This window comes from Desmodus rotundus, chromosome 11, assembly GCF_022682495.2.
Source record: "Desmodus rotundus isolate HL8 chromosome 11, HLdesRot8A.1, whole genome shotgun sequence".
In the NCBI taxonomy this organism is placed as follows: domain Eukaryota; kingdom Metazoa; phylum Chordata; class Mammalia; order Chiroptera; family Phyllostomidae; genus Desmodus; species Desmodus rotundus.
In genome coordinates, this window is record NC_071397.1 from 36,318,232 (window position 1) to 36,331,441 (window position 13,210).

Sequence of the window (13,210 nt, forward strand, 5' to 3'; positions counted from 1 at the left end):
ATTATTCCCGCAAAATTGTTTTGGAAAATAATTGTTATAAAAATAGTTATATTAACATGAAATTAATTTAGTAGATTACTTAAATAAAACATTTTAAAATACATTTTAGTTTTATATGATAAATGAGAATATTATCCAGGTAAAGAAACTTCAATAATTTTTATTAATGTAAAGGGGTTCTGAGGTCATGAAGTTTGAGCATTGGTCACGTTCAGTTAGTAATGGCAATTTTAGTATGAATTCCTTATATGATTAATTTGGGGGAGAAGTGAAGGGTTAAATCATTTCATTCCATTCTTGTAGTCATCTATTGTACTCTTAACTGCTTAAGACCATGAATGGTATTTCTACAAACTTTGCTAATGTTCATCCTTCTAAGCTGAAGCTTATTAAGAAGAACTTACTTTACTTTTCCTCATAATACACTCCTGTTAAGAAGACAACATTGAGCCATCCTGTCACAATTTAATAGGCTAATTGAAAACTGTACAGAGTCTGGCATACAGTAGATGGTCAGTAAGTACCGTACTAATAAAGTGAATAATTCTGGAAAAGAGGTTCTAATACAAATTATACATACACTATATCTCTGCTTTGGGGATTCACAAAGCTCAATGACATTAAAGCCTCTCAAAAATCTTGAAATAAAACTAATTTTGTTTAATGCACAATTTCCAAAACTCAGTTAGTTATAGGTTCCCTTTTTCCCTAGTATTATCATCTCAACTCAAAACATACTTTCTCAAATACTTTCTTCAGTATGATTAGCTAAGTAGAAAAAGCACTTGAAAGAAAATATGCAAAAATAAGAATTTTTACAACTGTATTTATATTTTTCTCTAATCTTTCCTAATTTGCTCAAAATATAATTTAAAAGAAAATTATCTAAAATATTTATAGGTCCCTTACAATTCTAAACTGGAATATGACCATTATTCTAATATAACTTCTTTAAATTCACCAAAATTCCTTGTGAAAGTTTTACTTTAACAAGAAAGCTCATTATTAATGTTAATTTTGTGATTTTGTTTGAGGGTCTTCTTGCAAAATACATTTTAGATAATGAACCTAAGAATCCTTATTGCAGAATTTCATCTTTTAATAAAATTTTATGAATACACTTTTCCCTACCAAACCTTTCCTTGATGATTTAATGTCATAATTTTTCAAAATCAAAGTTCATTTTAAAATTACAAGAGATACTTTCAGTTCTTAAACTTCTCATGCTTTCTGGTTTTTGAAAGTTTATACAAGTTGATCCCTCTACTTGAAATCTACTCTTTACCCACCCACCTCCACATATCATACTCTTTCATGTTTTAGCCCATGCCTTACATGACCTGTTACACCACCACTGCCCTTGTTTATGTTTCCATAGCACATTATACTACTTCCAAAATGTTCCTTTACGCTCCCCACCTCCACCACTTTGTAGTACTTATCATACCATATAAACTGTCCTTAATAAATTTTGACACTCAGACCTCATTAGATTCCCAGTATGATCCTCTCCCCCTCCCCTCCAAAAACCACACATACAGGCCCTAACACAATCTTGCCCTGTTTGCAGGTTTAATAAGACTATACCAAAATTGCCAATTTATTGGTCCATATCCTGCATAAGACATGGAATTAGATCTTGTTTACCTATCAACCCAGTACCAAAATGCAGTACTTACAGTTGAGTGCTTAATAAGCTTAGTGAACACAAGAAACATGCAGAAACCACTGACTTCTAACCATTAAACGGTGAAGTTCCTTATGATCTGAGATCTCAGAAACCAGTTCCAGTACCTCTTTTCTATACACTCCATACTCTCTCCTCGGACAATCCTTACACATATCAAACTTTCTTAAAAGACATCTCTTTTTAGAGTCCCCAAACCTCAACTCAACATATGTAAAAATGAACTCATAATCTTCATGCCAAACACACCCCCAAAAATATCTCCCATCTTAGTGAATAGCAACACCATACATCATATATCCTGCCTCAAACCAAGAAGTCATTTTTTTTTACACTGCCCATTCCTCCCTCCCACCTCATTCCCAATACCCAAACTGATGTTTCACCAAGTCTCCTTCCTAAAATTTATCTACCTCTCTCCTTCACCACAATAACAGCCCAACTTCAAATTATCTTTGTAATAAACTCCCCATCTTTGCCACATCCATTCATGTCCTCTACCTCATTAAAATCTATTCTCCATTGACCTTAGAATCCTCTTTCCAAAACATATATCTGGTCACGTCACCCCCACTTAAAATCACCAGAGGCTTTCCTTGTTCTTTGGAGATTCAAATCATTAACATGGTCTACAAACCCTGAAATGGATTTCTGGTTCACTCATTCCTATTTCTCTCCTTTAAGTGGCCCATTCCCAGCCTTACACCTTCCAGCCCACTTCCTACATTTAAACACAGCCCCACTTCCTACATTTAAGTCTTCTTTCAGGTTCTTTACCTGTACCCCCTCTTCTGTCAGGCATTTTCTATGTGATGCATTTAACATTCCCCCACATTCCCTTGCCCACACAACTCTTCTATGTGCTTCACATCTTCCCTCCAACGTCACTTCCTTTGTTTCCTTTACCCTATTTAGTGTAAGTATATTATCTTGGATGTACACACTCAATGCCTTTTCCTTAACTCATACATCAGCAGTTTATGATTATACATTTAAGAGTGTACTGATTTAATGCTTTTCTTCTCAAGTTCACCACAAACTGTAAGAGAACAGGGATCATATCTCCTTTTGGTTCCAACTATGTCATATACACAAAATACTTATTTTAAAAAATAAATAAAAATTATCTTTTGTGACTGCCTTTCTCTAAACATTATTCTTCATGAATATTAATCCATGTCACTATGGTCAATATTTAAAATGTAAAAACAAAAGCAAATTTTAGAAAATTAAAATAGCTCATTTATGGACATACATATATAATTTTTAATTTTCAAATCAGTAAAACTTTATCTTTAATATTAAGCTTTTTAGTTTGAATAAACTTTTATTTATACTAATAAATAATTAAAAGAAAATTAAAACTAAAAGGAAAACTTGAAATGACATTCTAATAAAATCCCTTATCCAAAATACCTATATTTGGATTCTCGGTAATTATTTATACACTATTTGGTAAAAACAAAACAAAACTTCACATCCTCAGTTCTAATATACGTACCCACTACTTTCCATGACCAAAACTGCTTTCAATCTCTTTAGATGCTCAGCAAGTAAAAGTATGACCAAATTATAGTGTGATTAACATAGCTAACACATAATGGCTCTATACCAAATGCTAGCCCTTGTGGTAAGTGCGTCAAGTTTTACATGTAAAAGTTCAGTTAATCAACTTAACACAAAGATATATGTACTATTATTATTCCCATTAATAAAGAAATTATGCTGCAAAAAGATAAAATAACCTTGAAAGGTCACACACATTTAGTGCATGGCAGAGATGAGAATCAAACCAAGGCAGTGTTAACTCCAGAGCCCACATTCATACTGCCCAGCCCTAAAGTACCTATTGCCTCAAATATATGCATGTATCATTGTGCAAGCAAGCTATAAAAGAGACATTTTGAATACTTTTCAAAAGACATATTAAACTGAGCCAGAAAAAGAAATGTTTTAAAGTTCACTCTCACTATGAACAAACTAGTACAAAAGCATAAATTCCTACAGGAAAAGGGAAACACTTAAAAATCTAAGGATAGAAGTAAAAGATAAAACTACCACAACAATATAGTGACAAAACTAAACACTCTCTCCCAAAATGGCTAAAGGAAATCAATGTGATCAACCCTACTTTTCTCAATATTTCTAAGATTAAAATTTTAAACACTTAAAAGTTAGAAGAGAGGTAAAATAGATTATACAAAAGGGTTAATATTGCAAAATTTGATACTACTAAAAAATAAGAATTTTTTAAAAGGCACATTTATCAGTAGTGCTCCACTTTTTAAAATGCATGTCACCTTTGATAAACATTTCATCTCCTCTCTCACTAAGATGCAAGAGCCTGCTTTATGAATGCAAACCCTGATGCAACCTCACTGAGATTCATTCACTCCTACACCAGTGGGCTAGTTAGAGCTTTTTCAAATTTCTCATATCCCTGTCTCCACCTCCAATAGCAACAGAGAAAATCACTTGACACAGTAACAACAATCTTTGGTTAACTGTACATAATTAATGGTTAAAACCTGATTTAAACAAAGGTATCCTTTTTGTAAATATCATGTTATATTATCTAAACCAAAGGTCAGCCAACACATTTTGGACAGGGTCAGATGTAAATATTTTACGCTTTGGAGGCTGCTATCTCTGTGGCATTCACATATATATTTAAAAACTATTTTTAAAAAAGTATTAACGTTAGCTCAGGAGCCTTGCAAAAACAGGACTTCTGCACAATTTTCCCACATCAGCCACAGTTTACTACCCAGACCTAAAGAATGATCCTTGGTTCTAGCAACTTTTCCAGCAACAGGGTAATAGAATTCTATAAATCAGAGGCAACTCTGTTCATGCCTTCTCCACCTTGACACAAATCATACATCTGTTATCACTCTTTTCTCAAACTGTGTACATAAAATTCTAGAATTATCAATTATCAAATTATCAACTACAATTTCAACAATAGGATCATCTTTGGAATATATGAATTGTAGCAAGGAAGGACCAAAAAAAGAAACTGAGCTCTTAGAGTGGTTTAATTTCCTGCATCTTTGGCTAAAACAATCTTCTGCTTGGTACGCTACTTCATATAAACAATTGTCTTTTCCAGCCAAGAAAAATTTCTCCTTATCAGTAAAAGGTACTGCTAAAATGTAGGTATTATCAGTGGAAAGAGAATATAAAGAACCTGGAAGCCACTTCATTCTACCAGATATACTGATATGAAGAACCTCTCTAACCAATTTTTAAGAAAAGGTCAATAGTTTGATGAAGGGCTCCCAAGTCAAACTACCTAAGTTGAGGCTCTCACACTAAGTGTGAGAAAAACATTTACTCCAAGTCTCAATGTCCTCATCTGTTGTCACTACCTTGGGAGATAATCACAGTACCTGACATAAGAGTTGGCTTTATTTTAATTATACTCCACATTACATATTATATGTTGACCTTTCATGTTGAAAAAAATCTTTCTAAAGATAAACGGGGGGAAAGAATTGGTTATCTTTTTAAGGACCTTTCCAAGTGAGACTAGATCAATATATTATTGTAATTCCAATTACTTAATTTACCTGTGAGACCTAAATGCCAGTCCTTCCTCTAGCATATAATTAAGAATTCCCTATGAAAATAAAATCCACCTACTGAGTTGACCAAATTTCTAGAAAACCTGATTAGTCTTTAAAGTCAGTTTTGCAGGTTGTCTCATCTATTTTCTCACAGTTTTTTCAGATATGAAAGTCTAGTTGCTTCTGCTCTCTACTATAGTTTGGATTACTAAAAGGTCAGCTTAATGGAATGCAGTTCCTATTTTTATGACTATTCTAGCATACAAACAAGAATCATAAATTTTAAAATACCTATTTGCTATTTAATCATTCTACAGGCTTATTATTAAAACCCAGCCCCTAAACATCTCAAAACTTCTAAAGCTATAATTATACATCTCTTACCATTATTAAAGTATATGTTCAATTATATCTATAATCTTTAAAGCAAGTTTACCTTTTCTCTGAGCACTTTTACTAACAGCATCTTCACATAGACAAATATATGGAATACTTTGTGCCAAATATTCTCCAAATTTATTTATCTTCACAAACAAATAAGGTTAAGTATTCTTCCCACTTCACAGGTAAAGAAAACTGAAGTCCAAAGGTTACACAATGTATCCAAAGTCATACTTTTAAAAAACAGGAGAAAGAGTAATCAAACCCAGGTCTCATGACTTTAAGTTAACTGCTATTTTTATTAGTTTCCTTCTCAAAACTTTAGCCTCCCCCTTTCATCATTACACAGGTTTTATGATTATAAACTTATTAGAACCCATAACCACTTTTCAAGTCAAATCTTCTAAGCTGGGTATCTACTCTTCAGAAGTACTCTCACATGCTTTTGATTTCTTTGTAATTAGAAATACAGGTATCAAAATGATCTTGGCGGTCTGTTCACTCTTTTTTAAAAATTTCTATTTATCAGCTTGAGAGAGAGACAGACAACAATTTGTTACTCTACTTCTTTATGCATTCATTGGTTGATTCTTGCATGTGTCCTGACCAGAGATCAAACCCCACAACACCTTGGTGTATTGGGAGGATGCTCTAACCAACTGAGCTACCCTGTCAGGGCCTATTTACTCTTAATTAACTGTGAATAAACACACTTGAAAGACTCTGCTTTATATTCACAGTTTGGTCAACCACCTAACACTTCATTTAGATAATTCAGTTAGCATGATCAACACAATTATCAATAAAAATTTGTCATAAAAAAAAGCAATGCTGCTCTTCCAAAGTTTATTCATCACAACCTATGTACTGCTAAAAAACAAAAAACAAAAACAAACAAAAAAACCTTCCATCCAAAATTAAGGTTTCCATTAAGGTTCCCACAAACCACAAAGGATGCTATAAAAAAATTAATTTAAAACACTTCTTAAAATAATGTATTTTGAAGTTTTGTTTTTAAATCAAGTCATATTTGCTAAGCAAAACTTGTACAATAAAAAATCCTTTAAAACATTTGCTTAGTAAAGTATAACTTAAAATTCAAATCTGTAATTCTGTTGAAGTTATTGTCTATTAATTTAAAGACAGAAAACTATTAGACTGTTTATGCCTAAGATGCCAAAGTAAATAATCTTAAGAGAACAACCAGTTTCATTTTCAGTCATGTTTCAGTTTCAAACAATGTACTCAAAATACTAACACCACATATCCAATGGCAGTGAAATTGTTTCAGAAAATGTGTGTTTCTCTAAGTTGACTGGAATTTATTATTTCCACAGCCCAAAACTAAACCAAAACAAAGTGACACAAGCAAAGGTAAATATTTCTTGCATTTATATGATAACCTCTGTGAAGACAGACTACGTGCCTGTTATCCATCTATGACAGAGACCAAATGGTTCATGCCCCCATGACAACGGGCCATCTGGAGTCCAGAATACATAGATTCTTTATGTTTCCTTTGCAGAAGGGTTGCCACAATTCATGCTACCATGAATAATCTAAGCCTTATACTACAAATCTCTTTTCCTCTACAATTTAAATTACTTTTAAGTGAAAGCTGTATCAAACCATGATACTCCCTAATTTTTCTTAGCATCGAAACTTTTCATTCAACCATCCTTTTCCTTATGTGATTCCTGAGCTCAAATAAGGCTGCTTGTGTGTGTGTGTGCAAAAGGCAAATAACTAAAGGTAGACCTGCTTTAGACTGCCTTCTCTGTAGAGACCAAGGCTCTCACACTTACAATATTTTCCTGTTCAATATCATCATTTTGATTTTTCAGTACCCTGAATTCTCAAATTCCATAAAGAAAAAAGTACTAACATTCCCCCCCAATCTGTTATAAAGTATTAATACTGTATATTCCATATGCTCAGTAACATATATAATAATTCCAAATAACTTACTGATTTTCAAAAATTACTCATTTCACAAACACAGCATCTCACAAACTAGAAAACAGGAACTGATAATCTTGACACATTTTAAATTTATTTCTAAAATTTTAAATATGGTTCTTTTTATATAATGGCCTTTATCACTTCAGACACAATTATAAAAGTTAAATACCCTAAAAATTTTACTGTTAGTAATTTTTTTCTAATGCACTCATTTTAATGACTGACTTCTTTGAAGTTCATTAAAATAGAAAGTGATTCTAAATGGGTATGCTCAGTATAACTGCCATTTTGCTTACTATGACAGACATTTTTATGAAATCTAAAATTTAGATGAGGAAACTACTAGGAAGTATAAAATTAAGCTGTTTGGTATTATTTGTCCAGAATAAGTTGGGTAGGACACAATTTTATTTGCTACAATTATATAGCGACATGATAATTCACCAACTTTGAGGAAAAGTATGGCTGTAGTAAGAAGAATTTCTAGATAAAAGAAAAAATCTTGTGGTTATATGATAAAGAAATTCTGAGTGGATTAAAAAAATGACATTCATAGGATTTATCTAACCTAATGTTCACTTAAGAATTAATTCAAGGAAGTCTTTATTAAACTCTTTAAAACATATGTATCATTAAACCAGACTGGCAAAACAAGGAAAAACATCTCTCTGACAATTTCCAAAAAGAATACAACTATCGTTAACCGTTTTAAATTACGCAAATCTCTGGACAGGAGGAGCCACATGCGAAGGTCAAACTCCCTTCATATATTTCTAAAAGTCACCTGATCATTATGAAAAGAAAAAGCTTCATATATCCTCTAACCAATTCTGGATATTTCAACCACCCAAATACTTCTTAATGTTAATTGTTCCACAAAAAATAGTCATAGTTAGAATCACTATACAGATTACCAAGGTTTTCTAGATGTCTGCCCAACATGCTTTAAAAATTATTTATTTTTATTATTTACTGTATTTTTTTTCTTTATATATTAGGCTTAATTATATTATCCTGGACTCTAAAAGTATTAATACTAATAGTATCTTCTAAAGTTTTTAAGTGGCCTTTTTTAATATTGTAGCTGTTATGTTCAGAAAGTTATGTACACTTGTTTCTGAGATAAAAATGTTTTTCTTGAACTTTAATACCCTATAAAGGTATAATTGGAACAACCTTTACTACCACTACTAAAATTCTAGTAATAGCAAACATAAACTTTTACTGAATACTTGATTTGTGCCCGTCCTATCACTCACAGAATCTTACAAAGTTAAGAGCTATATTATTAATCCATTTCACAGACTGGGAAATAAGACTGCTGTGGTACTTACTATTCTGACCCGTGACAATCATCTAAAACACCACTGTGTAGTTAGGGAGATAATTCAACTCTCTCTTTATATAATGCCAATTCAAGGGTATTAAGATTTTAACAAGAAGTTATTTAATTTTGAAATATATGTAAATGTCTCACTTTTCAAAATAATGAATTAAGTACCAATAGACTTACATGTGTAAGAAAAGATGAAATTTTTTTCCACTTCAGTCCGTATTATATTAAAGCCCTGTTTTAGAAGCTACCAAGCTAAGCTTAGCATTTCATTGGCAATCCGCACAAAAAAATGAAACGGAAACTCTTTAACATTTACTTCATATGGCATACCACACCCCAAATTATACTGGTCGAGTTTTAAAAAGTACTATATTATCTTTAATGTAGAATGGGAATCGCTGATTCAAAAACATTTAAAGTGTAATATTTTTTCCCTAAAATTTGTCTCCTAGGTTTTATACTTTAACTTTCACATTAATCAGCACACTCTAAATAAATGCATACTTAAGATACATACCTAAGTATCTCCCATTCATGTTTCCTAATCATCTCTGACTTTAAGACGACCAATTAATTTATGAAAACTAATATTTAAACCGTAGTGAAATACATACTAATTACAGCATAAAGATGTAGTCTACAATGTGGTGTCTCAAAAATCTTCATCCTTGCAAAGAAATATACTACAGCCTGAGAATACCACTGTCAAAGGTGTTTATAAAATTTTAAAATCGACATCATCTCTGTCTCTTTTCTGGGTTTTTGAATAATCAAACTCCAAAAAGAAAGAGTTGAAATCTTAGAGACAATGTATTGCTATTTCTAGTTCAAAAATCAGATTTTCAGATTAGAAAAATGTTAATTCACTTAGTTCACGAATGAGATAGCAGGGACCCCCAGAAATTCCATGACTTGCCTGAGATGTTAACAAATTAGCAAAATATGGACCCAATTTAGCGGTGGGTGATGCCTTTGTAGAGCAAGAAATGTGATCACAGTTCCAAATCTGGGAAAAATGCTTAAAATTTTTGCTTCAAGATCTCATAAATATGCAATCACCAATAATTAAGGTGGTAACTTAATTATGCAAACTAAAAAATAAACAAGTAATTGTCCAAAAATTAGATTTATTCTACAAAAAGTTTGGCCCCTGAGCCTGGCTCCATTCAAAAAATAAGAATTTTAATGAAAGCTTAAAAAAAAATGCCCTTCTGCTTTAAATTCAACCCCACATTTTTAAAAATATAAAATTGACTAGACACATACCATGGAGCAAAAAACAAAACAAAACAAAACAAAAAAACCCCACAAAAAACCCCTTTAACTTCACATTAAAAATATTTTAAATCTTAAGGTGGACGGTAATAATCACAATCCAGTTTCACAATACCTTTATCAGTAACACTCAAAATGCATCTATTTTTTAAAAAATCTGTAAATGTTTAAAAACTGCTCACAAAACACCACTTTCCTCTTGGACAAAACTCAATCACTGTGATTCTATCTACAGGCTGACTACAGATGCTAATCTACACCTATTTTAAGCTCATAAATACAAATATTACATCCTATTCCAAATAACCATAATTTGAGATTTTTCTAGAAATTTAATCTGACATGTGAATTCTTCCATTTAAACTATTACTTAATTATCAGTAACACAGCAACCAATTTCCAGGTAGAGGTAGATCCTACTGAAACTGTAAATAATAGTTATTAGTTTGGTTTCACTCACCAAAATAGTCTTCAAGCCAATGTTAAATGAAAGCAATTTAATAGGAAACAAAGCTAAACCTGTTTAAATTATAAGAATAAGACAATAGAGAATAGTATACAAGATTATGCATGGTTCACCTAGATAAAATTTCAAGATCCTACTATTAAATAAAAACACACTGATACTTGGTTTTGTTCCAAAATGCTTTTAGAACTAAATCTCAAAAAGTCTAAGTTAAACCAAATACCCACGCACACCTAGATACAGTTTGATGGATAGGAAAGCACCTTGAATGATGCTTTGTATCCAGAATATACAGAGTGAGCAATATGCTGAATGAACAAAAAGAGAAAATGAACCAGAGAACTCTGAGTCTAGTGAGAATTCTTAACTGTCTCATGAGTATGCCAACATGACTGATCTGGTATAAAGATGAAAACACTCTAAGTAAGAAGAACCATTTCCATGCAAAACAAGTGGGTTTTTATAGAAGACACTGCTTATTGTGTCCTAAGTCTTAAGAAAAAAAACAGAAAAGTAAATTCATTTTATTATACTTGAGAGATGAGAAACCTCAAAAAATTAAACAAAATAAAAATCAACATTGGTAGCCTTGTTGTTACTGGAGAAAACGAAGTGATATTCCTACAAGGATTAGACATTCCCATCATTTGGCCAGATACCATCAGCCACTTCACACTGAAAATACGAATATAACATTACCAACTGTCTCCACAAAATAGCAATCTTCATTCACTTCAGGTTTGTGGGTTTTCATAAGATGCAAAGGTGAGTTTTGTAAAATCTGCCCAATTCTTAAAAATGGAAAATTGTAATCTGTATCTTTCAAATAACAAGGAAGACATAGAAATCCACTTGAGATTTTGTCAAATTTTTACAATCTTAAAAGTTAAATATTGCAGTTACTGAATGAGTTAGCTTCAAACTCTATTCGTATTAGCCAAGTATCGAATGAAACTGGCCTGTCACTACTTGAAAGTTGTTGAATTCCCATTAATTTTACTAAACCTAAGTACCCTTGCTTATTTCCACAGTTGTGAGCACTTATTAACAACCTAGATTAAATCAGAAAGAGATTCAGATGAATGTTAAATGCTCTACATCCAAATGAAACGAAAGCCATCAAAATCATGTCATGCTTTCACCTCACATAAGACATTCAATTCTAAGCTACCTTTGAAACTTCCTAATCGTTTCAGAAGCCCTCATTAAGATACAATCATTATTAACTATTACCACAACATCAGTTGCAAATGTCTCAGAAAATCAATTCACTGCATAGATTTCAAAGGCTTGATTTGCCGCGTGTGAGTGCTTTAACTGCCCTGACACACACACGTATTCATACAACCTAAATCAGTTTAGAATAACATAGCAAACATAACTCAAGGTGATACGTCCACATTTAAACGTCAATTTCTACAAATTACTAAAATATTCACCTTGAAAACTCAAAAAATTTAGTAGGTATTTTTAAGCTATTTACTACCTATCCCAAGATAATCTAAAAAACTTTTACAAGCCAATTTCCATCCTAAGTAAATACATGGATAAAAATCAAAACTCTTCAGTGGCCTCCAATAACAGCTTTTAATTGAGCAAGGAGCATAACACTAACATTAGCGACATTAGAAAAAGCCTGTTAAACCTCTGGTTTTAGCATTACTGGCTTTACACTTCTGCGCGTGTTTCGTACACGCAAGATGTTATGCTGGCCAATTATCATCACACATCTGAACCCCTCCAACAAAAAAAATAACAAGCTCTGAATTCAGAGAGAGCAAAAGAAAAAGGAAGGCAAAAATATATAACGTCTCGCCAGGGCTCAGCGGTGGCGGAATAGCCAGCTTGTGAAATGCTAATGCCACTTCGGAGCAGTTAGTCACCAGCTATTGTGTGGGGCTGGATGGAGAAAGCCGAGCGGACCGCGCACGCAAAACGAGCGAGCGAGCGCGCCCTCTTCCCTCGCGCCGCTCCCGCCGCCGCCAGCGCCGCCGCCTCGCGCGCCCCCGCGTCCATGCGGACGCGCGCGCCGGCCCCTCCTCCTCCGGCCTTGCACTGCACAACACTCATGACGTATCTTTATTTCTAGCACATTAACAAAATATCACAAATAAATTGTCGGCAGCCCCTGCGGCCCCGGGGTGCAGGTACCCCCGGCCAATGCCCCCCGCAGCCTCCACGCCGGCCTCCCAACCCTTCCCCTGGCCTTTGGAGCTTTCATGTTCTGGGGCCAAGTTTTTGTCTCTGTAAAAAATTGCGGGAAATTCAATTTTTATTCGACTCGGGGAAAAGTTTCTTTGCTCCGCGACGTGAATGTCTCACCAGATTCTGGTAGGTCCTGGGATGCTCCTTCCCGGTCCAGTCGGTGCGTCGGGGCAGCAGCTGCGGGGAGAGGACACCCCGTTAGCCGGCCCCCGGCCCCAGCCCGCCCGTTCCCCTCCCCCGCCCGCCCCGCGCCCGGCTGGGACCCCAAGCCCTGCGCCCCACGCCCCAGTGGCAACGGCACAGTGGTGCCGCGGCCCAGGGGCTGCCGC

At 33.9% G+C, this 13,210-nt stretch overlaps 1 protein-coding gene across 1 annotated transcript in view; it reads right to left on the bottom strand.

Moving 5' to 3' along the window:
* The window catches only part of PHIP (pleckstrin homology domain interacting protein), a 141,590-nt gene that overhangs the window by 127,878 nt on the left and 502 nt on the right, over nucleotides 1-13,210 (bottom strand). Inside the window, exon 4 of the mRNA XM_053913788.1 lies at nucleotides 12,999-13,058. Within this exon, the coding sequence (XP_053769763.1) occupies nucleotides 12,999-13,058 (60 nt within the window). The remainder of the gene's footprint in view (nucleotides 1-12,998; nucleotides 13,059-13,210) is intronic.